Consider the following 27,050-nt stretch of genomic DNA (forward strand, 5'->3'; position numbering starts at 1 on the left):
ATGAATGGGGAGAAGAAGGACTTTTATACATCCATGTTTCTAGAAGTACTAGGAATTAGTTCCCACAATTCCGTTTAAAATTAAAAAGGAAATGACACAAGAATAGCGAGCTGAGCTTACATATAAGCACTTTGATCCAAAGACTGGAAGTAGAATAAAGGAGAGATATCCTGAAAATATAAAATGGCTTAAAACCCCCACCAGTTGTGAGAAAGACAGCACTCAGCTGTTTTTTTTTATGGTTTTCTAAGCTCTTTTCAACTACGAAAAATGTTTTTCTTTATGAATAAAATATCATCACTGTTAACATTTGAGTTAGCACAAAAGAGACATTTTTGTTACCAAAACTTCCAGGATACTTCCTTGAAGGAGTAGCTCACCTTGCTTTGAGCACAGATTTACATAAAAAGGTTTTCCTGTCTCGCTGACTTCTAGCTGCATCCATGTATGAAGGTATTTCTTACTCTGCTTGGCCATCACCTTCTGACCTTGCTTTGTGAGAAAGAGAGAGCTGTTGGCCACCTTCAGGAGCCAATCCTTCTCATGGCAAGTCCACCTGACTGCCCGGGGACAATCAGTGATGATGCTGCGAGATGACAGCGCAGAGCGTGTAGAGATGCTCAGGCACTGGTCAGAGTTCACATGGCGGAGTCTGTCGTCTGCCGTCCACTGCCACTGCTGGTTGAGGTTGGTCATATTGCACTTTTCCATAATGACTCCTTTCTTTTCTGAAAGACACTGCTGTTTCTGGACATGGATAATCAGAAACCCTTCTGGAAGAGGAAAATTCCAGAAAAATACAATAGATTACACATGGTTATTTAACAAAAGGCAAATTCTTGATGATTTAAAATACATCAGCAAATAAACCTCTCTTCCAACTTTCTACATGTTGAACTTTGCATGAACTTTCCATGTGTTGAACCTATTTTAAAAAAACTCAAACGTACAACCCACATGATGCAAGTGCTGGGAATGTAAAGAGTGAGAATGCAAAAAGCAAACTATTGCAGCAAAGGTCACCTTGACCTTCATTACATATAAAAATGAAGAAAAAATTAAACAGGATATAAAAGAAATCCAAGAACTATTAACTTCAAACACCAATTCTAAATACCCCACTTCCCCTGCTTGAAAGCATACAAAGACCTACACAAGCTCTTGTTCTTTTTTTCCGCTTTATGACACAGTCTTTTTACAATAGAATTTATTGCTTGGAAATCATTTTAGTAAAACTCAGTAGTGTTTTTGAAGAAAACGTATAAAAGGACATTCCCAAATCTGTGTGCCTCTCAGTGCCTGTGTTGTTACAAGAATGGAGGCTCTTTACTGATAGGAAGTGTATCGATTCTACTGGATTTACTTCAACATCTCTAGCTGTTAGTTTTGTGATCATGCTAATTCATGTAAGATTAGCACTTTGTACCACCACACTTAAAGATCAACAGCAAACACTCAAATGAAAAGAACTACAATGCATTCATCAAAAAACCTCAAAGTTACCAATGCAAAATCCATACTTGTTACAGAACACGGAACTGGATATTTCAAATGCAGCCTCCCTGCCATATTTTGTTTAGGTTTTTATCTCTTTATAATCTCACTCAAATATTTCCAGCCTCATTAGTTACATAGTGCTAAACCCAACATGTGTATTTATTTCCCTTGGTTGAGGTTTGTCACACCGCCCCCCCCCCCACCCCCCCGTTTTTACAGACCTGGGTATTTTCTAACTATGCATCACAGAAAGCTTCTGGCTCTGGAAGTTTCACAAAGTAGGAATAAAAAATAGGAATTTCCCCTTCAAAGAGCTTGTCCCAAAGCTCAGATCCTAGACTGTCTAGCAGGAGATCTTCTTAAAAAAAAAAAAAAAGAAGAAGAGGTATCTCCAGCATAGAAGGACACAGTTTATTTTCCTCTGGAAAGAAATCTAAACAGAATAGGCTAGGTTGGCCCTGCCCCCCATTCCTCTTGTATGAACCCAAGCGAAGAAGTGACTCGGTTTTCGTGAGTCGCCAGCTGCCCCAGAGGGCTCTGCTCGGCGGCAGAAAGAGCAATACGGCACAGGGGAAGAGGGGAAAGAAACTTACCTGAGAATGTCAAGGCAAGACAGGTAGAAACCAGGACCTGAAATAAAGAATCCATTTTCTCTCTAGCAACTCCCCATGCTTCTCTTAAAAAAACCCACCTCAGATAAGTGAAGCGAAGGCTAGGAAGGAAATGTGCCTTCACAGGGGGAAAAAGTCAGTGACGAGCATTTCCTTCTATTCAATTGTTTTGGGCAGTTTTACACCACTTTGTCCTTTCATATGATTCTTCAGAGTTTACTAGTTGCTTTATTTTGGAAAAATACAAGCAAAAGAGAGAGAGGTTTTCAAACACCCAGGAAACTAGAAGAGATGATGCTGAATAAAGAAGAGGGGTTATACTTTTGTGTAATTCCTTTTCAGGGCTGTGAAACATGCCTGTGAAACATTACAACTCTGCAGGTGATTCGGATGGGGCTGAATAAGAATATAGTGTATTATCCAGGGAACAAACTCACATTTTTTTGTAACTATATGTAATGAAAAAAAATCTTGATATTGATACTTCTAACTCCATGAGTTCCAAAAGCCAAGTGGAGAGGGGGAGGAGAAGGAGAAGGGGAAGAGGAGGAGGCAAAGCTCTGAAGTCTGCACTGGGTCTTACACAAGCTCCCCTGAGGGATCAAGGGATGCTAGTTTTGCCTTCCCATCAGGTGATCCACCTTGCTTCATGTCAGTGGGAGCTTGTCTGAGTCCTCTGGATTGACTCTCCAGTGGTCTGAAGCCATGGTGAAGGCTAACCAAATGGTACTGGGCTGTCTCTGTTTATGGGGGTACAAGAGTGCGTGGTGCATTAACTACTCTAGGCAAGAACAGAGACTTCAGGAAATATTTTATATCAAGTGTAATTTATTAGCAGTATGAAGCAAAGTCAACATCACTGCATTAAAAACTCATTATACCCTGTAAACAGACCTCCCAGTGCTGTAAGTCATAATGCCAACCTTGCATTTCTCTTAAAAACAAACTCTTACTGAACGGTAAAGGAAACAGTCATAGCAGCATTTTCTTTCTTGTATAACCTGTCGTGGAACAGTTCATATCACTAAAGGCCTCTATCTCTTACTGAAAGAAATAGAGCAGATAAACAACGTTAAGCAAAAAATCCAGTATTAATAAAAGACAGACAAATATTTAAAATCCTTACCATTTAATATATGCTACAAAGTTTCTTTTAAAAGTAAAATGACTTACACGATTTACAAATACACTGGATTAGGGTCTGTAGCAGAAGCACGTTCAAAGACAACAGTATAGGGTAAATACACACACACTGAATAACAGACATTGTGCTCTGCAACTGCTCTGTAAGACCTACAGTAAATACACATTTAATAGATAATAGTATGAAGAACATATATTTCCATATAAAATATTAACTGCTTTTGAATATTTTCAAAAACAAGACTTTTAAGTTTTTTATTATCTCAACTTTTTTTTAATCCATAATTGAACACTTGCAATTTTAGCAGCAAGAATATTATGTGGCCAAGAAACAAGCTCACCACATAATCAGTAATAGCACTTTACAGTACAGTTGACAGTCCATTCACAAGACAGTTTGCAAACGTTAAAGCATTTATACACTTGATAAACATTTCTTCTGTGGAATTTCCATTGTCCATCCAACTGCAGCAGTAGCACATACATACATTCCATATGGCAGATATCAGTATTACAGAATTAAACCCACCTTTAGATATATACGTGTCATCCATGTGTAGTTTCAGTACGGTACCTTCTTTAGAAATCATTTTTGGGAAGCTCACAATACATTCATACAAAGTAAGGGTCCAGCAATCACTATACTTTTGCCAAACCATCCACAATCCTTTCAGAAGTTGGCCTCAAAGCCGCTCTTCCCACTGCAGTAAACTCCTTGAAGAAGCTGCTGGTAGGTAATGAAACAAATTACCTCAAGAGACTGACATTCGGATTTACCCTCCTTGGCTTCACTCGACAGCTTCTGCAGAAAGTCTGCTTTCATACAGACTCAGTGCATGGTGCACAAATTCATACTGTTCACTGGTCTGAACCATTCCACCCCTGAAAAGGAAACACATCGGAATCAAATCTTATTTCTTAAGAATGCAACAACCTCCAGGCCCTGCCAACTCCATGACCACCAGATAATACAAGCCCTTTTCTCAATTTTTGACTTAGAATTTGCTTGAGTATGTGGGAGATTTGCCTGAGCAGAAGTACTTTCTTCGTAACTTACCCCATCCAGCACAGGCCCAGCATGAGCCACCATTCCCGATTCTGTCAGGGTAAGAACTAGAGAGAAAAGCATCTGGCGTCTACATTGTTAACACCTAAATTTCAAATTCAATACATTCATAGAGAATTTCACTCAGTCAGTTGGGGAAGGAACGCCAGATACACAGATGCAGCATTACTATTGATGGAGCAAGGGACTATTCAGAATCTGGCCTTTCATTTTCATCCTTTACTAAAAATGTAACCTTTGGTGACCCTCAGATCGCCTGTGTAGAGAACAGCTCTTCCTGTCCTCTTTCTAACGCCTACAATGCATCCTGTCTGAACAGCAGCCACCTAAGAAATTTTACAGCACTGACTCATTTCAGCACCAACAATACAAAACTGTTTAACTTGACCATAAAAAGGACTAGTTAAAGCCAGCTTGGATTAGATGCCTACATTTAACACATTCACCTGACAACAATCCCTTTTTCAGGTCTAAGAGGATCAAGTACCAGGTTTCCAGTGCCAGTTGCAGTGTGGTAGGAAGGGGATGATGTCCTACAGGAGGTAGGTGTGATGTTTAGTAAGCGTGGCACTATTCACCTCTGAAGTTAAATAGAGCCTCTTTCTGGCAGTACTAAGGTCTTCCAGGTCTCACTTCTCATGGAGTGAAGCCTCAAGTTTATTTAATTCCACTTTTATCTGCCAGGGTATTCAAAGCTACCTGCTCTGCTTCTAGAACCAAGCCCCCAGCTCATCCTCAGTGTACCCTGGAGCAGCCAGTTACCTCTGGGAAAATGAAAGAGTAAATGGCTGTAGGGGGAAGGAAGACATTCAGTTGTGTATTGTATTTGGCTTCAGCTAGATCTTCATTGAAACAATCAAATTTGTGAGGAATTTGGATCCAGAGCAATGTTGAAGCCAGGCATCTTACAGGAGGTCTGACAAAACCCCATGTGATCCCTTCAGACACCCTAGCAACAAAAGGATCTACTGGTATACAAAGCTATACGATAAATGCTAAAACCGCCTCAACAAATATTGTCCTTTAGTATTAGAGAATGTTATCTACAACCATAAGGTCCTTTTATTTTCCTCAGTGCTATGGGATGGTTTAATGCTTGTGGCAGGAAAAACATAATTAAAATAACACCTACTTCTTTAAGCAAGCAACCAGCTGTCTCTGCTCCTCCAGTGAGCTCAGGCAACAGTAAAACACCTTTAGTGAGCCGCATGTCTGTGATATGTTATTCCTAAGAATTAAATCACAGGCCCCTAAATGGTCCCATCCACTGCAAAATGCAGCAACCTCTTAACTTTGTCAACACAGACATCCACAAATTCATAACGCTTGGCTGTCTGCAGCCGTCAGCTGCTCTCCTCTGTCCTATCCCCTGCCTGAAGGTCCAGCGAGAATCTAAAGGTGACGGGAGGGCTTTGCTCTAGTCATCTGTGCTGCTTAGCCTCCTTCCTTCCTCTGCACTGCTGCGTCCTGCCCTGCCCACACAACACCTTCCCAGCCAGCTTCCCTCCCTGCCTCCCCCATCAATGTTCCCCCAAGATATGCTCTAAGGGAGTGCGTTTCCCAGGTTAGATCTGCTGCATGGAAGGGGTGGAGGAAGGGAACATATCCAGGGAGAAGGACTTGGCAGGAAGGGCAGGTTAAAACAGTGTTGGCTGCACTAGGCTGTTTGTGGGGGTGATCCATGCTCCTTCCTCTTTGGTGCTGAAGTAACATACAAAATCCCCAAGAAGACATGTATAAGCCTGGCTGGGGCTGAGCCCAGCATTACTGCATTTGCCCTGTGCTAGCAAGCATAACTGAGGTGTTATGGTGCTTCTGAACTATGTATGGGCAAATAAGTACACATCCCTGTCAGCTTAGGGCACCTGAGTCTTATACAGAGGTTCAGACAACTTGGCCTTGTCAGTACTATTATACATGGGATTCATAGAACCATAGCATCACAGAATGGTTTGGCTTGGAAGGGACCTTAAAGATCATCTAGTCCAACCCCCTGCCATGGGCAGGGACGCCTTCCACTAGATCAGGTTGCTCAAAGCCCCACCCATCCTGACCTTGAACACTTCCAGGGATGGGGCATCCACAGCTTCTCTGGGCAACCTGTTCCAGTGTCTCACCACCCTCATAGTAAAGAATTTCTTCCTTATATCCAGTCTAAATCTACCTTTTTTAGTTTAAAACCATTACCCCTTCTCCTATCACTAAAGGCCCTGGTAATAAGACTTTCTCCCTCTTTCTTATAAGACTCATTTATATATTGAAAGGCTGCAAAAAGGTGTCCCCAGAGGCTTCTCTTCTCCAGGCTGAACAACCCCAACTTTCTCAGACTTCCTTCATTGGAGAGGTGCTCCCTCCCTCAGATCATTTTTGTGGCCCTCCTTTGGACCTGCTCTAACAGCTCCATGTCTTTCTTGTGTTGGGGGCTCCAGAGCTGGACGCAGCACTGCAGGGGGGGTCTCACCAGAGCGGAGCAGAGGGGCAGAATCACTTCCCTCGACCTGCTGGCCACGTTTCTTCTTATGCAGCCCAGGATATGATGGGCTGTCTGGGCTGTGAGCAGACATTGCTGGCTCATGTCCAATTTTCATTTACCAATAACCCCCAAGTCCTTCTCCACTTTGTTCTCATGGAAGGCTCACGATTAATAGCAAAGAATTATCTGTGACCCTAAGAAATCAGTTTGTGCAAAAGGTGGTGTGGAAGAGCGTTTCAGGAGGAAATCTGCTCAAGGAGGGAGGTTTCCTCTCCTGTGTCCCCAGTGCCCAGAAGGGATGTACCCACAACGACAGCACCTCCGGGTGTGCAGCCTTCATCCTCTGCCAGCCCACACTGCCAGCTCCTCTGCGAGCTGCTGGGCTCTCTGGTTCTTTGGGGCTGTCTGCGGTGGTGCTCAGAAGAAACAGACCCTGGTATCCTGAGGGCTCAGGGACTGTGACCCACTCTGTCTGGGCAGCCGTGGGGGAGGGAAGGGTCCTTTACCCTGTCCTCTGGCTTGCTGCTAGTGCAGCTGGAAGCAGTCTGCTCCAGAATGAATGTGATGTGGGGTTTGGGATTTTTTTTTTAACCTGAAGCAATTAGTCAAAACACTTAAACAATGAATTGACGCACACTGGAAACTCTTTTCATCCTGTCTGAGGAGCCAAGAGCAAAGTTATTGGACGTCATTCCAAGAATGTGCCTTTAAGGTTAAGAATGTGCAAAAGTTTCTCGATATCACAGTAAGTCTTGAAGATGCCTCACATCAAATATTTCCTGTTTCTGTTGCAAAACATAAAAAATGAACTGGGGAAAAAAGTATGCTAAGCAGACATGTGGGTCTATCTTTCTGTGAATCTACACCAACCATGGCTGCACTCCATCCCGGATCAAGATTTTGAGTGCATGGTCCATTTCCTCGTGTTACCACAGCACAGATAATTCAGTGGGCAGGATTCTAGCTCCTAGGTGTTCAGATAAAATCATCCTTTTCTGATGAACTCTATCTTTCTGTTTTGTGAGGTCAATCTGATGTACAAAGAATAAACGGGAGCTCAGCTGCTGGCCAGCATCATGAGGAAGACAGTCTCATCTCTGTACCTGCTCTGCTCCTGTTTGTACCCTGCTGCTGACGTTGGCCACACTGGTAACTGGACTGCAACACAGCTGTGGCCAGAGCGAACTCTTGCAGCCACGTCTAGTGGGACATTAAATTAATTTTGCCAGCTTCATGCCACATGTAATAACCCTATCTCACACACCACCTGCCAATAACCACCACATCAGGACTGGGTCATCAGGGGAAGCTGGTCTCATGAAGCTTTGTCCATGCAACAGTGATACTTTCCCACTTTATGAACCTGCAATCTGCTTGGGCTGGCAGTGGCTACTCTAGTCTTAGGGGCTGCTAAGCTCTGCCTTTGCAATCCTTGCTATAAACTGACTGCCAGGTGAGGGAGATCCATTCTGTAATATGGCCAGTTGGAAAAAGGAAAGAAAAAGAGGTTTTGGTTATTGAGTTTTGCCCAGAATTATGTCTTTAAAAAATAAAACACAGATATACTCTTTGTCTCAGGCAGTGCCTGAGAATATGAAGGGCTGAGGCACCTTAAGCAAGATCTCTGGAGTCTATTTTTGTAATGTGAAACTTGAAAAAATACAGAAAAGCACAGATCACAAGACTTAATTTTTATAACAAGCTTTGCATCACTGTGATTGCAGTTATGAATGTTTATATTTGGGACAGATTTTCATTTCATTCTCTTTCCAAGTTTATCTAGGATAGTAATACATATAAGAACGTTCATTACTCAGATACACTTGATGAAATTGTGTTATCACTTATAACACTGAAAATATGGATTATTTTTCCTATGGCTGAAATAATGATGTAAAAAGTTATGTAGCTGGGACCAGAATTTGCTTCCACTTCTCTACAGCAGAGTGTAAAAACAAAAAGAAAAAGGTTATCCTATAATAGAAATACTAAAATGGGGGAGAGCACCACAAACCTTTTTCAATAAGATGAACATATAATCAGAATGGAATGCTGGAAATTTGGAGTTGATAATTTAAAACAGAGTAAGCATTTTCCCCTCAGCTCTTCCATCTTTTTTGTTGCTGAGATTTTAAAGTCAGGAACCCCCTTTGGAGGATTTTACACTCCAAGTGGCTCATGTTGCCCTGTAGGATGACATTACAATCTCTAGTATGATGAAGGCATGTGAGGGGAAGGCAGTGGAGGTGATCCATAAACACGGTCAACTATATGGATTCTGGTCCTGCAGTTTGTGGTGCCAGTACCTTTCAGAGCTCTTCAGAACACAAAAATCCTGTATTTTCCCTTTGACCTGAGCTCTTTTTCAGCATCTGCACCCTTATGGCTTGTTTCCATTTAAAGAAGAAAAGTATGTCAGAAGCAGTTAATATACTTGCAAGGAGATTATATGATCTGGTACCTACAGCAGGAGACGAACGAGACTTCTCTATTCTTGGTGCAACCCTGTTTATTTACTTTATAAAAAATCCTGTTTCCCCAAGCAGAATAAGAAAGAAAAGTACAACCAAACCAGCAGCTTCCATTTTGCACAATGCCACATCCTCCTTTCCAACACAAATCTCTCTTCAGCCTTGTTTTCATAAAACAAAGCACTCTGCAACAATGCTGGCTTACAGTGTTCCTGCTCCCAAGCTGTGAATTCAATCAGGGAATTGATCTGACTTAAGAAAATTCTGCAACAAATGCCTTGCTGTTTTCTTAAGCTGGTTAAGTTTGCCAACCCAATTCAAAAGGGCCCCCAGCACAGCTGAGGGAACAGCAACAGCACCAGATTTGGCTCTCCCCGCTGCATACAGAAACTACACACTGAGTGAGCCTAGATGTCCCTGTCAATCCAGACTCAAAGACAATCCCTTGCCTCCAGATTGCCCTGTGTCTCTTGTGTCCTAGTGGGACGCTGCAGAAAGCAGAAAGCTCCAGGAGGGGAAAAGAGGAGTGCCAAGTGCACAGCAACCACAGAGTTGCCATCTCAGGAGAATTTCATTCAGTGGAGTCTCACCCAGTTTCACCCAAAAACCAATATTCCTTACTCAGGTTCTAAATACAAATGTTACTTTGAATATTCAGCTAATGCTGTCATAAGAGTCGGCAAAAGTGACGGCACCCACTTCATGTAAAGCAACATTCAACAGTGAAAAGTTTTTCAGAACCATTACTGATCATTACTGGTCATTACTGAATCACTTCAGTAATGATTTCAGAATCATTGACTGATTTTCAGAATCACTGACTGATTTATGGTTCTTCTGGAACTCACCGATCCACTCGTAGCTGACAGACAATGCTCAACGCATCTACAACTCCCTCTTCCTTCAGCTGCTGACAACCAATGGCTGTGGCAATAAAACATCCAGTTCTTCCTATACCAGCACTGAAATGAAGGAAAAAATTGATAGGGGTATGGAATTCACAGATCAAAGAAGTTAAGTGGAAAACACTAAATAGATATGAAAACACTAAAAATACAAAACATGGAATTGCTAGAACCCACACTTCCTGGGTGCATGACTAGCAAGCGTAACTTCTCAGGTCACTTTCTTAGAGACAAATGAAAGGGTGCACTGTTCCAGCAGTCCAGCTGTTGTGGGCAATTTATGAGGCTTACACATTTCCAGTTTGCACACAAGTGTTTTGTAAGAAAAACAATCTCCATTAGCACCACAAAGTCCAAATACTAGAATCATAAAATCATTAAGGTTGGAAAAGACCTCTAGTCAGGTCATACCTCATCAGGTCCAACCGTCAACCCAAACCACCATGCCTCCTAAACCATGCCCTGAAGTGTCATGTCTACACATCTTTTAAATACCTCCAGGGATGGTGACTCTACCACTGCCTGGGCAGCCTGTTCCGATGCCTGACCACTCTTGCAGTGAAGAAATTTTTCCTAATATACAATCTAAACTTCCTCTGATGCAAATTGAGGCCATTTCCTCTCATCCTATCACTAGTGACTTGGGAGAAGAGACCAACACCCACCTCACTATAACTTCCTTTCAGGTAGTTGCAGAGAGCGATAAGGTCTCTCCTCAGCCTCCTCTTCTCCAGGCTAAACAACCCCAGCTCCCTCAGCTGCTCCTCATAAGACTTGTTCTCCACACCCTTCACCAGCTTCGTTGCCCTTCTCTGGACACGCTCCAGCACCTCAATGGCCTTCTTGTACTGAGGAGCCCAAAACTGAACACAGTATTCAATGTGCGGCCTCACCAGTGCCGAGTACAGGGGCACAGTCACTTCCCTGCTCCTGCTGGCCACAGTGCTCCTGATACAAGCCAGGATGCTGTTGGCCATCTTGGCCTCTGGCATAATCCAAGCAAATGATGGAGAAATGCATTGAGCTGGGGGGAAAGCCCACCTAAAGGCAAAAGTCAGTGGGGCTTTATGTTTGAAGTCCTCAAAGTATATAGGGATTCTGCTAACCTGAAGGTAAAAAGGACCTAGAACCATGCTGATGAAGTTAACCCCTTCTCCTGTGATTCTGCAGGAGGAAGAAGGATTTGGTGCTGTGAATGTTCAGATTTTCTTGATGCTTGCTTAGAAACAGCCATTTTGGCATTATTTTTACTCTCTGGGCCTCCAAAGATTTTAAAAATCTCTGCCCGACTCTGTTTCTTGCTTAAGAAATGTGGAATTCAGTGCAGCTCATCCTGTTATGCTGCATGTCAGGAAAATGTGAGGAAAATAGTTAAAACATGGAGTCAGGGGTCCAGATCTCCATACCTGGCTTAACCATTTGGTGCCTTGCTTTCTTCATCTCTGCAACGGGTATGAATGCTACCTGTCTCATAAAAGCACTGCAAGAGTTATTTAAATTAATGCCAGGAAGAATACATTGAGTGTCTCAGATGGAAGCTTGATATATCAGTGCAAAGTGTTACCAGGAGTATGTCCATTTGCTACAGCTGAAACAAATCACAATCTACTCACCACAGAATGAAAGATAGGAGCACTTTAGAGAGTCGAGCGCCCTCCCATCTGGAAGTGAGAATTTCTGAGAGGACTCAGAAATATTAAATATATAAGGATGTCTAAGCCAACCATGAGGGGGTAATGAGATGTAAAACTGGCAGCGTAAGAAAGGATCGAGTGAGGTGAAGAGCCTGAGCTGACAGCCTGTCTCCTTGGACATCAATATCCATGGGATAAATGTATCCAAAAGGAGGACTTAGTTTATAAAGAGGACTTTGGAGAAAGTAATATAATACATATCCCCGTTCTTTTCCTCAAATATTTTGAAACACTTGAAAGTGGGGCTAACAAGTTTAAACAATTCAGATGTAAATAAAATTTGCTATAATGAAGGGTTCTTTTTTTCCCTTTTTTTTTTGTGTGGATCAAGTTCTTGGACAAATTCTTAATATATATTAAACAAAGACTAGGGTTTTCTACTGTATTTTCTTCCTCAGCTCAGGCATGATGGTCCTATCTTATTACATAGCTTTATTTCAGACTGTGCAAGATAAAAATGACATTGTTGTTCACTTCCCTGATATTTCTTTCCTAGTATATCCAGAAAATATGGAAAGCTACTTACTTTGAAGTATTTTCAAGCATCCAAATGTCGTGTATATATATATTTCTATTATATATATTTCTATTTTGCCCCCTTTTTTTTTAGGAGTTTAATGCATAGTAGCTCATTCGTAATGACCATGGTCTGTTAATCAGGATTGTAGAATACTGGACAGTTATTATATTGGGATTGAGATGCAGGCAATATGCCTTTTATAGAACATGTTCATGCACTAGCTGATGAAGGAAGAAAAGCAAAAATTACCAGCAATAACTATAGCAGTGTCAAGTTTCTGAGCATGAAAATTTCATCCATCATTCTCATTTAAGAAACTCTTCAAAGTCCTCCAATATGCCAAATTGCTGGTTCTTCTGGGTAGTAGAAAACAGCATTGTGGTCCAGATTCTCAGATAACTTGGTTTCACTGACTAAATGGGGCTAAATTAGTTTTACATTTGCAGAATATAATTCTGTGTTCTAATTCTTCCTTATTGATTCAATTAAAAAAAAAATCTTTTCCTTTTTGTTTGAAATCTCTCAATTAAAACTTGTATTTGATCCCCAACCACCTAGGTGCCATTAAACTCAAACTTATTTTGATATATTAACTACGTATCCAAAGGAGAGATTAAGGAGTTATTTTCCATATTTACCATGTGCTTTCAATGAGTGACTTGAGAGAGGAAACATACCTTTCCAGCTAATGCCACTATAAAGATTGGTAAGAACTTAAAATTTTCATCTTCTGGAAATCTGTGCCCTTGGCATGTATGTAATCAGATCTGCTGATTTTAAGGACCAGAGCAGAAGTCTACTCTTTTTCCTACTCTTTTGCAGAATAGGAACTGCTTTACTGAAAAGAGTAAAGTACTTCTTATATCCTGATTCCTGAATGGGCTCATCACTGATGTATATAAGACAGCACCTTATGCTGACAGGCTACAAGAAGACACGTACAAAAACCTGAATTAACTTTTTTTTTTTCCGCTTGTGTCGTATTAAGAAATTATTAAAGCATTTTTGCTTCAGATTAAGGATCATTGTTTCAGTGTACACTGTAATGCTCCTCTGGAAATACCTGAGAATTTTGCAGTTGCACCTGTGGCCCAAGTTTAAAAGTGCGCACAGGCTCTGATGTTCTCAACTGCAGCTCAGATTAAAAGGGAAGAAACTACCTGACTAGAAAATGGAGTAAGTGAGTTTACCCAGTTTGTAGACCATAGTGTAGTGATTGTATAGATAGCTGAGTTGTCACTGAAGAACTATTTTAATCACAACTGAGGTGATTTCTGGGTCTTTAATAGTGAATAAATTCCTGCTCATGATTACAGACCTTGCTGTCATATCACTCACCTAAGAAAGACACCCTATTCTTCTGAAGACCTTAATTACTGAAGAACATTACTGGAAAAATGGGACTCTCAATATCCATCCACAGGTTTGTGGATTGTTTAGGGAAACCAGAACTTCTGATAAAAAAATCTGCATAAAATTTGGGAAAGCTCCTTATCACATCCTGGTTTTGAAAAATGATGGGTGGTTCAAATCTGGCTTCCATTTCTCTTGATCTCCTAAACAGGGAGTTGAAAAGAAGTGGTTCAAGATATAAAGTTCTGGTTTTGATGTACTTCTAGGAAAAAAATGTAATATCCCAACAGTAGGAGATGTATCATCACAGTTATGAGACAAAGCAAGTAAGGAAACACCGATTTTAATTTTTTTTCTGTTTTGCTTTACCTACTTCTTTCCACCAATGTAACAAATCCAGTACTGCTTTCTACTACTTAAATGGCAACATGGGGCAATGAATCAATATAAAGCAATAAAATGGAATTTAATTAGAAGGATTAGAAGGACGTTCTGTGGTTCATTGCAATTTGAGTGACTAACACTCTGCTCGAGTACTGAATAACACTTTGCTCTTGAGTATCAAACCAACTGCCTTTGTGAAAGCATTCACAAATTTTAACACTGATGTGTTTTGATTTGATGCCAGCTCTTCAAAATTGACTTGCTTTACAACATTTTAGCCAACCAGTCAGAGGGCATTGCATCTGACTTAGGTATGTAATTATGCAACAAGACTAAAAAGGATGAAATCATGAATAAGAAACAGAAGCAAAATATTTTTTCCAGCTGGTCTTTCAAAAAAAGAGTTCATTAGCAGAAATGGAGAACAGTTCAGAAATGATTTGCTAGCAACAAGGGAATTCTCTCTAAAACTCAAATCCTCAAATATGAACCGAAAAAGTCAATTAGCATGAAGGGGATCTGGGAAATTTTACTCTTCCCAAATAGATTCTTTGTTTAGGAGGAGGACTGTTTGATGTGATTTGCTGTTGCCTTGCTTTGGGCAGTCATTTAAGAGAAGGATTGCAAATTACCTGCAGTGCACAATGACAGGCCCTCTGCCAGGTGATTCCACCCTGTCCTCTTCTACATCCAGCATGAGCTGCAGCAGAGGCTGAGCACTGTCAGGGGTTTTGTGGTCTGGCCAGGACGTGTACCAGTAGTGTTTCACACTCTGAGACTCACTCCCTTGCTGAAAATAACATGAAGATTTTATATGCACACTTGTGGTGAACAATTCTTTTTATTTCTCTCAATGTTATAGTAAAAAGACAGTAAAAATGTTAAGAGAGATTTAACAATATTTTTATTAGACTTGGAGGATGGAGTTGCAGGGAACAGGCATGCTTCCAGGGACACAGTTGTGAGAAGGGTTTCTGCACCTGAAAACTTAGCTGGTTTTCTAGCTATGTAATTTCTGCTCTGTCCATCTGACTACTGACTTGCTGATTGTGTTGTCAACTGGGAATCGTCAGAGGTCTGTGTTCGATCAGCAATAGGATCTACAGACATTGGCATGATATGGGCTTATGAATCTCTAAATTATTACATATTTCCACTGCCTTTTAAGGACATTATCATAAAAGTCTGGCATTAAAATTACAAGAGTATTTAAGTTAAAGGTGAAGAAGAACTGCCCTTCTAGATTAATCAAACATCCCAGTTTGTCCAGTTATTCTCTTCAAGAGAGGCTGCTACCACTTACTTCAACAAGCAAAGGGTCAAAATATGGGCTAGAGTAATTTGTGTTGGAAGATATGACTTCTGCCCACTTCTCACTGCCTGGGCTGAAACAATGAACAAATTTTCTCAATTCATTATTTATTGTAATGCTCTGTTAGGAGCAGCAGATGATGCAATCTGATAGCATGGAAGTGTAATATGGGGAGGAAATTAGAAGAGGAGCATCTGCCTTATTTTGCACAGTTAATGTTTATTCAGAATCATGACAGCATGAAGCTTTCCTTATACTCTTCTTATATTTTTAAGCTGCTCAAATGGGCTATAGATGCACTCAGCACGCAATATGAGCAGTGTATCTTTTTCAGAATGATGCTATGCTAGTTCTTTTATTAACTAAAATCCCTTTACATTGCCTTGGCAATGCTAAAAAGGCCTCAAAGCAAATGTAATTCAAGAAAGTGAAACCTGCACTTTTTTTGAAGCCTTTTTTTCTTGCCAGAGTGATACAAAGCATCAATACAATAAGTGTTTCAGCGCTTTGGTCACAATCATACCTTGCAGGTGTGTGCTCAGTTACTCCTCCTGTAAAAATTTATACCCTTTAAAGAAAAACACTTTAACTTCATTTAATGTAGAAGAGTAAAGCATTAGGGACAATGCTTCTCAGATGCAGATTGTTACCTTTATTGTAAGCTGACGGACAGTATAGTTCTTGCATTCTTGTACACTGTTAACAAGGACTTCAACCTTCCCATAGATTCCTCTTTTTTCTGGCCAATAGAGCACGCATTTCTGAAAAGCAAGCATCAGCGTTGTCAACAAACTGGATCCTGGAGCCATATTCATACCTAATTTTTACACAGAGTGTATTTGTGTCTGGAAAGTTCAGATTAATTCAGCTGAGGTGTTAATCATGTCAGAAGCTTTCCCAAATAAAATATTGCAGGGTTCTTAATGAATGAATTAGGCCTGATTTTCAGGATCTAAATTTTTCAAATATGGATCTCTATCATGGAACACTCTGAACAGCTATTTTTATTCTCAAAAGCTCAATGAAGTTCAGTTAAAGGAATCATTTTTCCCTTTCAAAATTAAAGATCTTTTTTTCTAAACTATTATTTAATTCATAGAATTAAATCTCTAAAATTTACTCTTTCCAAAGGGGATTTCCTTCTGAGCAAAAGATACAGAATTTGTCCTCTCCTCACAATACTTTTTATCCTCTCTACTATTCTGAGCCCTGATACAACAAAGCATCTAAATGAGCCCTTAGATCTTACTGAATTCAATGGGACTTAATGTGCATGTTAAAGTATTTTGCAGAATCTGATTTGTCTATTATGTAACTTACTGGAAAGTAATGTTAAAAAAATCCATCAGTCTTGCTAGAGCTACACAAAATTATATACAGAATTCTTAATGAAACAGTAGTGTTATACTATTTCAGCAATGTATCTGACAAGCATCTACTAAAAATGAGATGAAGAAATAGTATTTACAATATGAACCATTTTATTTTTCCCTGCAACAGTTTGCTTTTCTTCAAGTCAACTGCAACTTCATATTAAGTTCCATTAAAGTATCTCTCTAGTCTACCTGAAAACAAACATCCCCTGTTGTATAAATATTTCTCTAAAAACACTTATTACCTTAAGAGTGTAAGGTGTTTGAAAGCCACATTTTCTGAAATAATGCTGTCCAATCTGACTTGTTTGTTAAATAAACCACCCCCAACAATTAAAGAAAACCTTCTTTTTAATATCTAATGCACAGGTATAAACAACACTAAGAGAACACAGTTTTACAATAGGAATCTCAGAAAGAACTTGTTTGTATTTCCTCACAAACTCTTGCTGAAGAAACTGGTATGTATTTAGACAATCGCCTACATTACACAGCAAAATGAACAATCTCTTTAATATAATTAATTGCCATAAAGCATAACTCCCAGTAAATCCTCCTAAAAATGAACCAAAAACAATTATCAGTGAAATGCAAGGCTTTACCACCAGGTGTGATCTTTAAGCTGCTACTCTACTTGATAACCCAATAGCTGATTGAACCAAATCATCTCTGTTGTATTAATACTTTTCTAAAAATAGATGCTAATTACCTTAATAGTGTAAGGTGTGTGAAAGCCGCATTTTCTGAAACAATGCTGGCCAATCTGACTGGTTTCGTTCAAATCCTGTCTTTTGCAGAATTACTCGAACATCCTAAATTTGCTGTCTCCCCGAAGACATCAAGAATGGCAATAAAATACTCAGACATTTGTATGAAAAAAAGTGTTCACAAGTCCCACAGTCCCCCCATGTGACACATATAGCTACTATCATCTGCCAGATCTGCAATTCATGCCCCTCCCTGGGAGTGTAGTTTTCAGTGCTAATATGGGAAAAAGAAAAGTCTAAATACACAATTGTACCCTGACAATCAACAATAGTTGAGTCAACCCCTGAGACTTCTTGATAAATGCGAGCATGCGACACTCACTACAAAGCCTTCAGGCACTCCAGAAGAGTGTTTTTCTTGACTCTTTCCCAGAATTGGAACTGGCAACTTGCACTGGGTGGACAATGAAATGGGGCTGTTCATTAAAATAACTTTCATTTAACAGTCCGTCTACATTTAGCGAGATACAATGGATTATTTTTAACACAGTCTCTGTGCATCTTTTTAAAATACCGTTTGTTAGTGCTTTAAAAAATAGCTTCAAAAATAGAGCTGGGATCAGCTGGTGCAGAGACTTCTAAGAAGACACATATTTGGGGGAATTACCATGTTTTTGAAAGTTAATTGCCATAAAGGGATAAAGATGAAGATGGGAGGGATAAACATATCAGACATACAAAAAAAATATAGAAAATCCCAGGAGCATCAGCCAAAAAGAGTAAACTGCCTCAAGCTACTGCTTGAACTTTAGAGAAAGTTCCACTGGTCACAGGTAGGTGTATTTCAAACCTGTTTGAAAGCCAAACACAATGGTTAAGGCGGCTGCTTTCTAACCTCATGTCTGTAATCAGTAAAAGCTTATCACCTGCAGCATATATCAGAAAAAAAGAAAGAATTCACTTGTTTTTAGCATCACACGGCCCTCCACCTCCACTTTTTGTGCTGGTCCTGATTCTGTTCCTTGCTGTTCTTTCAGGCCACATAGTTTCCCTTTCAGCATATTCATCTATTAAAGCACTTTCTAAATAGGTCACATATTTTATGAGCTTGAGATTGAACATACAAACCTCTATGTAGCCAGCAAACATAGAACAGCTATCAGCAGTTTTTTTTAAAAGATGCTAAAGCTCAAAAAAAAAAAAAAAAAAAGGAGTCCTAACCAACTTGCATGGCAGCCCAAAAGCCTGGGAATCTTCTTATTTTTATATGGAAATTCTCATCTTCCTGCCATCTTTCAAGTTCTCCCCCTCAGATTCATTTCCATTGGTTAGCTTTTTGCTAATAAATGATTATTTATTTCTGATCTGGTGCCTGACCTTACTTTTTTTAAAAAAAAAAAAAAGCCACCACATTCCCTGACCTGAACAGGAAGTTTATACAAGAAAGAGTGTCTTGCGTGACCTTTAATTGATTTCAGCCTTTGTCCTTCCCCCTGCCACAGGGCTGCAGGCTTAATCACCCTCCATCCCCTGTCCTGTGTCCTTGTACATCCCATCCCATGCCTGTTGGGTGCCAGGCTTCATGGGACCGCTCCTGAGGTGGATCTCCATAACTGAGTAGGATCTCGCCCTGCCTCGGGCTGGGAATGGCACCTTCTCTTTGCTGCAGTCAGTCTGTGCTCAGGAGCACAGGCTTTTTTAACTTGCCAGAAGTGCTCCTATTGCAGCCTGGTCCCCCAGTTCTGCTGAATGAAAGAAGGCTGTCTCAGCTGGCATGTTATTTACATGCTTTACTTTCCCTGGATTTCGATGCTGAACAAAATTAGTTTAACAACTCTCAAATATTTGTGAGGTTGCTTTACATCAGCTCCACTCCTTGTTTATTTCTCCATATAGCTACGCCAACAAATCTGCACATTAAGTGTCCCAATAACCAGGCCAACACACAACAGTAATGAATAAATACAACAAAGCTTCAATTCCAGAATCCCTTTTTTACTCCTGCCTTCTGTTTACTGTCACTACCAACTCAAGCATGAGAGGTATACTTTAAGAGGGCTTGCAGGATTTGCCTTCATATATTAAAATCCTCAAAGTTAGGACCAAATCTTCTTAAGTTTTTCCAAAACCTAAGACGTATGTATGGTGCCAATACTCAGCTTAGCTAATAAGTAATCTTCAAAGACGCTTGTGTGAATTCTGTAAAAGGTAAGATTTCTGAATTCCAAAATCTACTTTGCTATGTGTAAGCGTGCCTATAGACCAACTGAGGCAAAAAATGTTACATGAAAAATAATATAAGCTTTAAACAGTGAGTTAACAATATTGTCCTAGATAATTACTGGCAAGATTTACATTGTCTGAGTTGAATAAACACGCATTGTTTAATGGATCTGTCAGGACTAGTCCTTTCTCCTTGCAGAATGTTCACAATATTCTTTATTTATGCTTCCCAAAATATGTTTCCTGGTTAACAGGTAATGTTGCTAGTAAGTTTTGAAGGCAAACTAAATGTGCGTTTTCTATGGGGTACAGAGCAGAGCTACAAAAAACAGCAGATACAACAGAAGTCTATAAACTTCTCTATAAAATTATATAGAATTCAATAAAATTCTTACACTCCGCATATTTGTCTGATTTCCATTGCTCAGTTGTCTTGACTAAACTCAGTAATATACGAAGCTTATATGTGCCTCGTGGATAAAGCTTTGTAAGATCACTTCCTAAAATATTACTGCAGAATTAGAGATGGTCACCTTCAGTGGGTGATTTATCTCAGTCTCTTAGAGTGGGATGGATCACCCTCAGGAGGTGATTACTGCTCTTCAGTGACCAGGGAGGACACCCAGATCATTAGATGAGATGCCTTTTTCCACATATTAACCCCAAAATTACAGCCTAGCATTCCAACTTTCTCATTATTTATTCTGGCAGAAACTCCTTTGCTGTGGACTCTCCTCGGACAGGTAGATTTCCAATCTTTTCAGACATTGAGTAGTTCTGAGGATAGGTTTTACAGATTCTGCTCAAAATACTCACAGCACCCACAGTTCGTTCAGCATTATTCTTGCTTACAAATCAATCTCCTTTTTTTTATCAGACTTCAAAATGGAAAAAAAAATCCAATAATTTAATGCTCCACTTTTTTCATACAGCTGAAATGAGTATTTTGCTCAGCACTCTACTTTAATATTGTATCTTCATCCATCTTACAAAAACCGTTACCACAGCCAGTCTTAACTATTTTTATACCTCATGGAAGGAAGTAACTCTATAGAAACCTTTGTTCATCATAATTTCACACAATATTCATTGTTATTGAAAATTTATCATATCAGTATATTGAACTAGGACACTAATGTCCCAAATAATTTTACTTATGCTAAATACATTAATTTATTGTTGAGATTAAGGTTTTTCATGTGTTTCTCATTTGAGAGCTCCCTCATTATACATGATTTTATACATTATAGTACATTATAGCTCAAATAGAGGCTGACTGATGTTAAACCAACTGAGGAGTGGGGTCTATACCTGAAAGTTAGGTATGGGGTTTTATTTGTGCAGGGGTGGATGTGGATGAGTGGATAAATACACTTTCAAATATGAAGGTATTTGTATGTGTGTATACTGCAGATGTACTTCCCTGAAAATGATGGAAATAAAGCAGACCACAGAGAAGAAAAAATATCAAGTGCTATTTAGCTAAATAACATCTGCTCTTGCCTTTCCTATAGCGAGCAACTACTTTAACGGTGAAGTTAATACACTGAGCATAGCCACTAAGCTGTTTTCTTTTCAATAGTAAGCAAGGTTTCAGGAGGAACCCGCTAACAGTGGGAGAGTTCCTAAGGTTTCTAGACAGGGCAGGATAGCTTGTGCAAACACAGCCTCTCTATACAGCCTGGGAACAATCTGAGATTCCCCACCCTTTCTATTAGGAGGAAATTACCACTGCCAGGCCACAACAATGCGGATAAACACCAGTGCCTAGAGCCTGCATAACTCAGGTAAACACAGGGCTTCCTGACACGATGGAAACCACTGGGCACTTCTTTCAAGTCATTCTTCTTACACAGTGTCAGATGTGAGTGTTTAAACAGTCAGCATTTCCTCAGCGAAATGCTTTTTCTTTTGGCCAATTAGGCTGGGGTAAGTGTTCTACGTTTTTCAGGGTAATCTTTTTAATGTGGGCTTCTGGACACTTGTTTGAACAGTTTAGTGCAAAATGGCACCTGGTTTAGAAATACATCTTGGGATATTTTACAGGACCAACCTACTTTTTACATACAGCCTTCTTAAAATCCACTGGATTTTAAGTTCATGTTAGAAGCCCAAACTCATAGTGAGAAAGTGCCAAGCAGTGGTCAAGGGCAGAAAGAAGAGTATGTCTACTGAGCCCACATTTAAATGGAGCAGTGAGTTTGGGACCTGGGAATGCACTGAGGATCTTGGTCCCTTGATCACTCAGACCAGGAACTTTGCCTGAATAAACTGTGTTTGTCTATCATCACATGCATCTGAGTTGGAAGAGCAGGGGTGTGAGTGGAGCAGGGGCAATATGGCCCTGATGCTTACCTGGCAAGGTGCTGACACTTGGTTGAGGCACCTACCTGGAGCTGGGAATTGCTACCAAGCCTAGCAGTTTGGACTCAAGAAAAAAGTCAAACTCCTTTATGTCTGTGTCCCTCTTCTCCATGAGCCCTGTAAACCACTTCTTTAACATTCAAGCTTCCAAAACAGAGCTTTGTGTTGGCCCTCCGCATGGGAGAGTGATTTTCATTCCTAATGTCTGGCAGTCACAAATACGGACTCTGGCACTATCAGGGAAAGCCTGGCAACAATTTACATGAATACTAAATAAAGCTATTAAAGATGTAGTTGGGAATCGATCCAAAAGTCACAAAATGTATAACAGGCAGCTAGACAGTCATTAGAAATTAAAATGCAATTGTCATCTCTACTTGGTACTAAGGTACTAAGGTACTAAGCCATGTATTTTTGTTCTGGGTAAGTCCCTCCATGGTATTGGCGTTTGGAAGCCCAAACCAAATTTTTTCTCAGATGGTCCTGAAGATTTGTAGTATCTGTAATGGATTCAAAACCTGCCATTATAGCAAAGTGCAAACTTCAGTCATGTCAGGAAGTCTCTAAACACAGTGCTAACCATCTACTCTTTATATATCAGAAAGTAACAAGAAGTACAGAGGTGACCAACAGATAAATGAGCTGTTTCTTAAAAGAAACATGAACCAACCCAACAGCACAGATCTAGAAAATGGAATTCCTTTCTGTTTTTTTAAAATACATCTCATGATTGCTATGCAATTGCAGTTGCTCTATTTGGCTCCTCCAACATTACTTTTCACATTGCCCATTACCAGAGTATTTAAGAGCCAATTATCTGCTAGCTTCCTTCCATATCTACTAAGGTTCTTTCTGTAGTATGCAGCCATAGGAATAATTTCTCAGTTTGGCTAGTTGTCATACCTCATTTTTTTCTTTCAGCTTTGTGATCATAACAATGACAGGGCTGTCTTCTTGCCAAACCATCTGCCAGAAATCATTCACGGTATTAATCATGGGTCCCTGAGTCGCAATGAAAGCCTTCTCTTTACCTCCATATCCCTGGTTGAGAAACAGACACAAAAGCATTTACTTTAAATTCATGTGGTTGACCAAAATTGCAGGTGAATGTTCTAAAAAAGCAGAAAAATGAATCAGGAATTAAAAAAAACCCAACAACCCAGCCCAAACTTATTTGAACTGAAAGCAGTTATGACTAACAATAGAACAGATCAGAAATTTTTCAGTAGAACAGTTTTTCCTCTGGAAACTACTGATGTGATGGACTGAAATGGTCCTCAGAATGCATTAATCCCTCTCAAATTTCTCTGTTTACTTGGCTTCTTCTAGCTTACTCTGTTTTCCAAGTTGTTGGGGCTTTCCATCATCCAGTGGTACTTTAAACCATGATTTATATTGCTGCAGTGTTTACAAGATAGTTTACAGTCAACAAGCCACAGAAAAAAAATGAGAACTATAAAACTGGTTTCTACGAAGATTCATGACAGGAAAAAAGGTTTAAAATACATGAACGCTTGTGGAGTCAGACTCTGTTATGCATCTTCGCTAAGGGAGAAGAGCCTTTATGAGACCTTATAGGAGGGACAGCATATCAGTATAGGGAGTCCCGAGACACACAAGTGTACAGGAGGTCAAAGAAAGGTCAGGCAAACAGCAGGGAAGCAGAGGAAAGGGAAAGGCAAGAAGAAATGGAAAAAACAGGAGATTGCCTTCTTATTTTTTGGGTGAGAAGGAGCGCTTGTGAGTTTGTGCAGTGACAGTGTGCCCATCAGTAATGCAGATCAGGAGAGCCTGGCAATGTCTGAAGGGGATGAGTGAATGGAGAATGTCTGGAGATGGTGTGGGAGCCTCTAGCCATGGGTCTTCCTTTTGCACACCTTTCTCCCTGACAGCTGTTACTCATTGCAGGGACCAATGGGATAAATCCTCAGCTGGTATAAACAGTCCTTCTTCTACTCACCAGGCTGCTTGAACACACTTTATCCAAGAATGGTCTGTCAGGATACCAGCAAGCCTAATGATAATGCATACATGGATGTGAAATTTCATTTTATGGCTGGGTTGTATTTTTAATGCAGTTGCTAACAGTTGAACCGGTGTTAGAAGCAGGAGAAATCACCATATGTTGGCCTGAAGGGTAGTGGCATGGGGAAAAGTGAGACCTAAGAGGACTCAAAACATGGCGTGGCTGAGGAAAGAATTGTTCTCCAAAGAGAACTGCTTTGCTTCGTTACATGATGATGTCTTTCATACAAAACACTGAAAGTATAGGATGTAAAGTGAGGCAGGATAAGGGGCATGGGGGACTTGAACGTATATGCTCATGTCTTGTACTGTTATTTAAATAAGCAACATCATTGTAGAGCTCTAGGGCCAAATTTCAGTCGCACTATCATATTTATTCCAGCTGAGGATCTGGTACAGAACTACAAAAAAACATTTAATTTTGCAGGTAGAGGACTACATTCCTAAAACATGACTGAAGTAATTCCTTCGTAGTCTATTCAGCATACACTGTGCCATGAGTTCAAGAAGGCTCTGTGTCTGTGTGTCATCAAGGATTATAACATAGCTGATGCTTAGAAATAATGCTTTCTAACAGTGTTGATGCTGGTAAAGTCTTTGTATCATGTAACCATTTGATAAAGGGTATAAAATGTGAACAAGTGTGTGTGCTGGTGCACATGTGTATCATCTTTAACATATCTGTTTATGCTCCTTTTCACAAATGTTAGAGTAGTTATTTACTTAACTGGTCATTTCAGGACTATCAATTGATACAGTTATGCATGAAGAAACCCCATCACCACTGAACTTGTTTGTGGATAACGTGACAGCAATGAGCAACCATACAGCTCATATTGCTGTTGACTCTGATGACCTCTTTACTAAAATACTGGTATCTCTGTCACTGTTAAATGGTAACCCTCTTTTCCCTGCTATAAGGCAGTAGGACAATATTAAATGGTAAATACTGAAGTAAACAAATAGTAATGCATGTGCTTCTTAATGTTTTTTATGAACTATTTGATAAGCTGGTTTCTTACTGCAACCATTTTAGTACATTCATGGCTCTGTGGTCTTTGTTACAAACAGCTCATGAAACTATTTCTATCACACCAATGTCAACAAAAAGATTAGGAATTATCAATGAAGATGGGTAGGAATAAAATGTGTGGCACCTTGGCAAAATCAGCTATTCACGTGGAAAATCAAATATTGTCTCAAAAGCACACGAAGAGTGTACATTTACTTACCCTAATGTAGTTAGCATTTATGTAGGTACTCAAGGAGTCAGATGGATTTTTTGGTTTCAAATACACTCTGCTTAGAGGATCTAAGAGCACAAGGAAGATGGAAATTGAAAAGAAAACCCATAATTAGAAGATTTCTATAGAGAATTAAAGACTTGTTGAAGAAAATAATCTACTGTTATTTGGGGTTGTCAAGCACTAAAGAATTATGCATCAAATTCTTTCCTCTGCAAAGGATCATCACGTGTAACTAAGGTACGCTTATATTGCACAATGCTAGGCTGTGTAGAAGTATCTCAGCAAGCTGTGGGCACTGAGGCAACACTATTAGGTTCAGGCAATGTTCAGCAAGGTCTAGTTTGCCTGTGTTGAGCATCAAGCTGACCTGCCTAGACTGTCTCTGAAACCTGTGTCATATCATTGTATGATGCTAGATAATTGCACCAAGTCCTTTGGATTTAACTTTGATATCTTTGCCTGAAGCTGTACTGTTCCAATGACTACAGTTGCATTTAAATTACAAAAAGCTCCCTCTGCCTGGGATGAAATCAGCTATACATTTTTATACCAATTCAAGTTCACTGTAAGGGGCTGGACAAAGTAATCCATATCCTTTCCTTCAGTCCTGTGTTCTCATCTGACACAATTTGTGACCATTCATGTCTACTGGACTGGAGACACAATGCCAAAATACAGGAACATTTTTCTTCACGCCCTTCTTTCCTTCACTGTCTTGGATGATCGAGAATGGAGTGGGGGCCAGTTCTGTTGAGTATAGAGCTGGGGGTTACTAAATGCCTCCTGCAAAGGAAGCTTTTTCTCTCTCATTTGTGATGATGCGATCCCCCATGTATTACCCTTTTGGAATTAAAGCCAGTAAATTCACAATTACACAGCGTAACAGAAAGGGATAAGGAGAAGGGGAGTGAGGTACCTATGTTGTGGCTGTCTAGGGGCACACTTTGACTTTCTTCACACCTTTTCTGAAAAAATATTCCAATGTTAATAAAATGATCTGGAAATATTTATGTACTGAAAAATCTGGTATTTTCTTCTGGGAATTTGTTTAAATAGTTAATTAGTATCAGCAGCTTTTTGACAGTTCACAGACACCTATTGGTTTGGAAATAGTCTCTGGATGGCTGCTTTGCTGAGTGCAATCTAGGCAATGTGTCCAAAGATACATACATGGATGCTGAACTGGAGAGCAGTAAGAAAACACTATTTATTATGTGGCCCTACTGTTTACACAAGGATTATATAATTGATGTTCATATGCTGTAGCAAAAACTGATATTTTCAGGGTTGCTTTTAGATTTCTATTGTGACTTTTAATGCTATTCCTAAGAACAAGTTAAACCTTTGCAAATCAAAGGAAGAGAAGGGATGATCCCAAACATACTTTTTGCCCTTTTCCCACTGGAGGTCACAGGAGCGTCTTTGACCGGAGTGGAGCCTTTGCAGGACCCAGGCTGGTGTTTTGAAAGCATGTTTCTTAAAACATGCAAATGAATGCATGGCTTCTAATTGAAAGTCTGTGCACTGAAGTCTTGTCTTTGGCATTAATAGGAGAACATGAACCCTAGTTAGCTTGTGTTATAATCTCTTTGTACTAGCTTTCCCAACTTTTTCACTTAGAGCTTTTTTTTTTTTCCTCCCCTTAACAATATGAGGACAGGAAACCTCTCATTCCTTTTCAG

The 27,050-nt window shown here is 39.9% G+C and overlaps 2 protein-coding genes across 4 annotated transcripts in view; both read right to left on the reverse strand.

The window, feature by feature from the left end:
• The window catches only part of PTPRB (protein tyrosine phosphatase receptor type B), a 67,894-nt gene extending 65,691 nt beyond the window's left edge, over positions 1-2,203 (reverse strand). For all 3 annotated transcript variants that reach the window (XR_010372632.1, XM_064449513.1, XM_064449523.1), the window contains exons 1-2: positions 2,091-2,203; positions 381-773 (exon numbers count right to left, since the gene is read on the reverse strand). Coding sequence is in view for 2 of the 3 variants with exons in the window: in XM_064449513.1 (XP_064305583.1) it covers positions 381-773; positions 2,091-2,145 (448 nt within the window). In the remaining variant the exon portion in view is untranslated. The remainder of the gene's footprint in view (positions 1-380; positions 774-2,090) is intronic.
• A 721-nt stretch (positions 2,204-2,924) lies between these two features.
• The window catches only part of PTPRR (protein tyrosine phosphatase receptor type R), a 154,152-nt gene continuing 130,026 nt past the window's right edge, over positions 2,925-27,050 (reverse strand). The window contains exons 9-14 of the mRNA XM_064449550.1: positions 25,354-25,433; positions 23,000-23,137; positions 16,080-16,190; positions 14,750-14,907; positions 10,110-10,223; positions 2,925-4,133 (exon numbers count right to left, since the gene is read on the reverse strand). Of these exons, the coding sequence (XP_064305620.1) occupies positions 4,040-4,133; positions 10,110-10,223; positions 14,750-14,907; positions 16,080-16,190; positions 23,000-23,137; positions 25,354-25,433 (695 nt within the window). The 3' untranslated portion in view covers positions 2,925-4,039. The remainder of the gene's footprint in view (positions 4,134-10,109; positions 10,224-14,749; positions 14,908-16,079; positions 16,191-22,999; positions 23,138-25,353; positions 25,434-27,050) is intronic.

This window comes from Phalacrocorax carbo, chromosome 1 (assembly GCF_963921805.1).
Source record: "Phalacrocorax carbo chromosome 1, bPhaCar2.1, whole genome shotgun sequence".
NCBI classification, from domain to species: domain Eukaryota; kingdom Metazoa; phylum Chordata; class Aves; order Suliformes; family Phalacrocoracidae; genus Phalacrocorax; species Phalacrocorax carbo.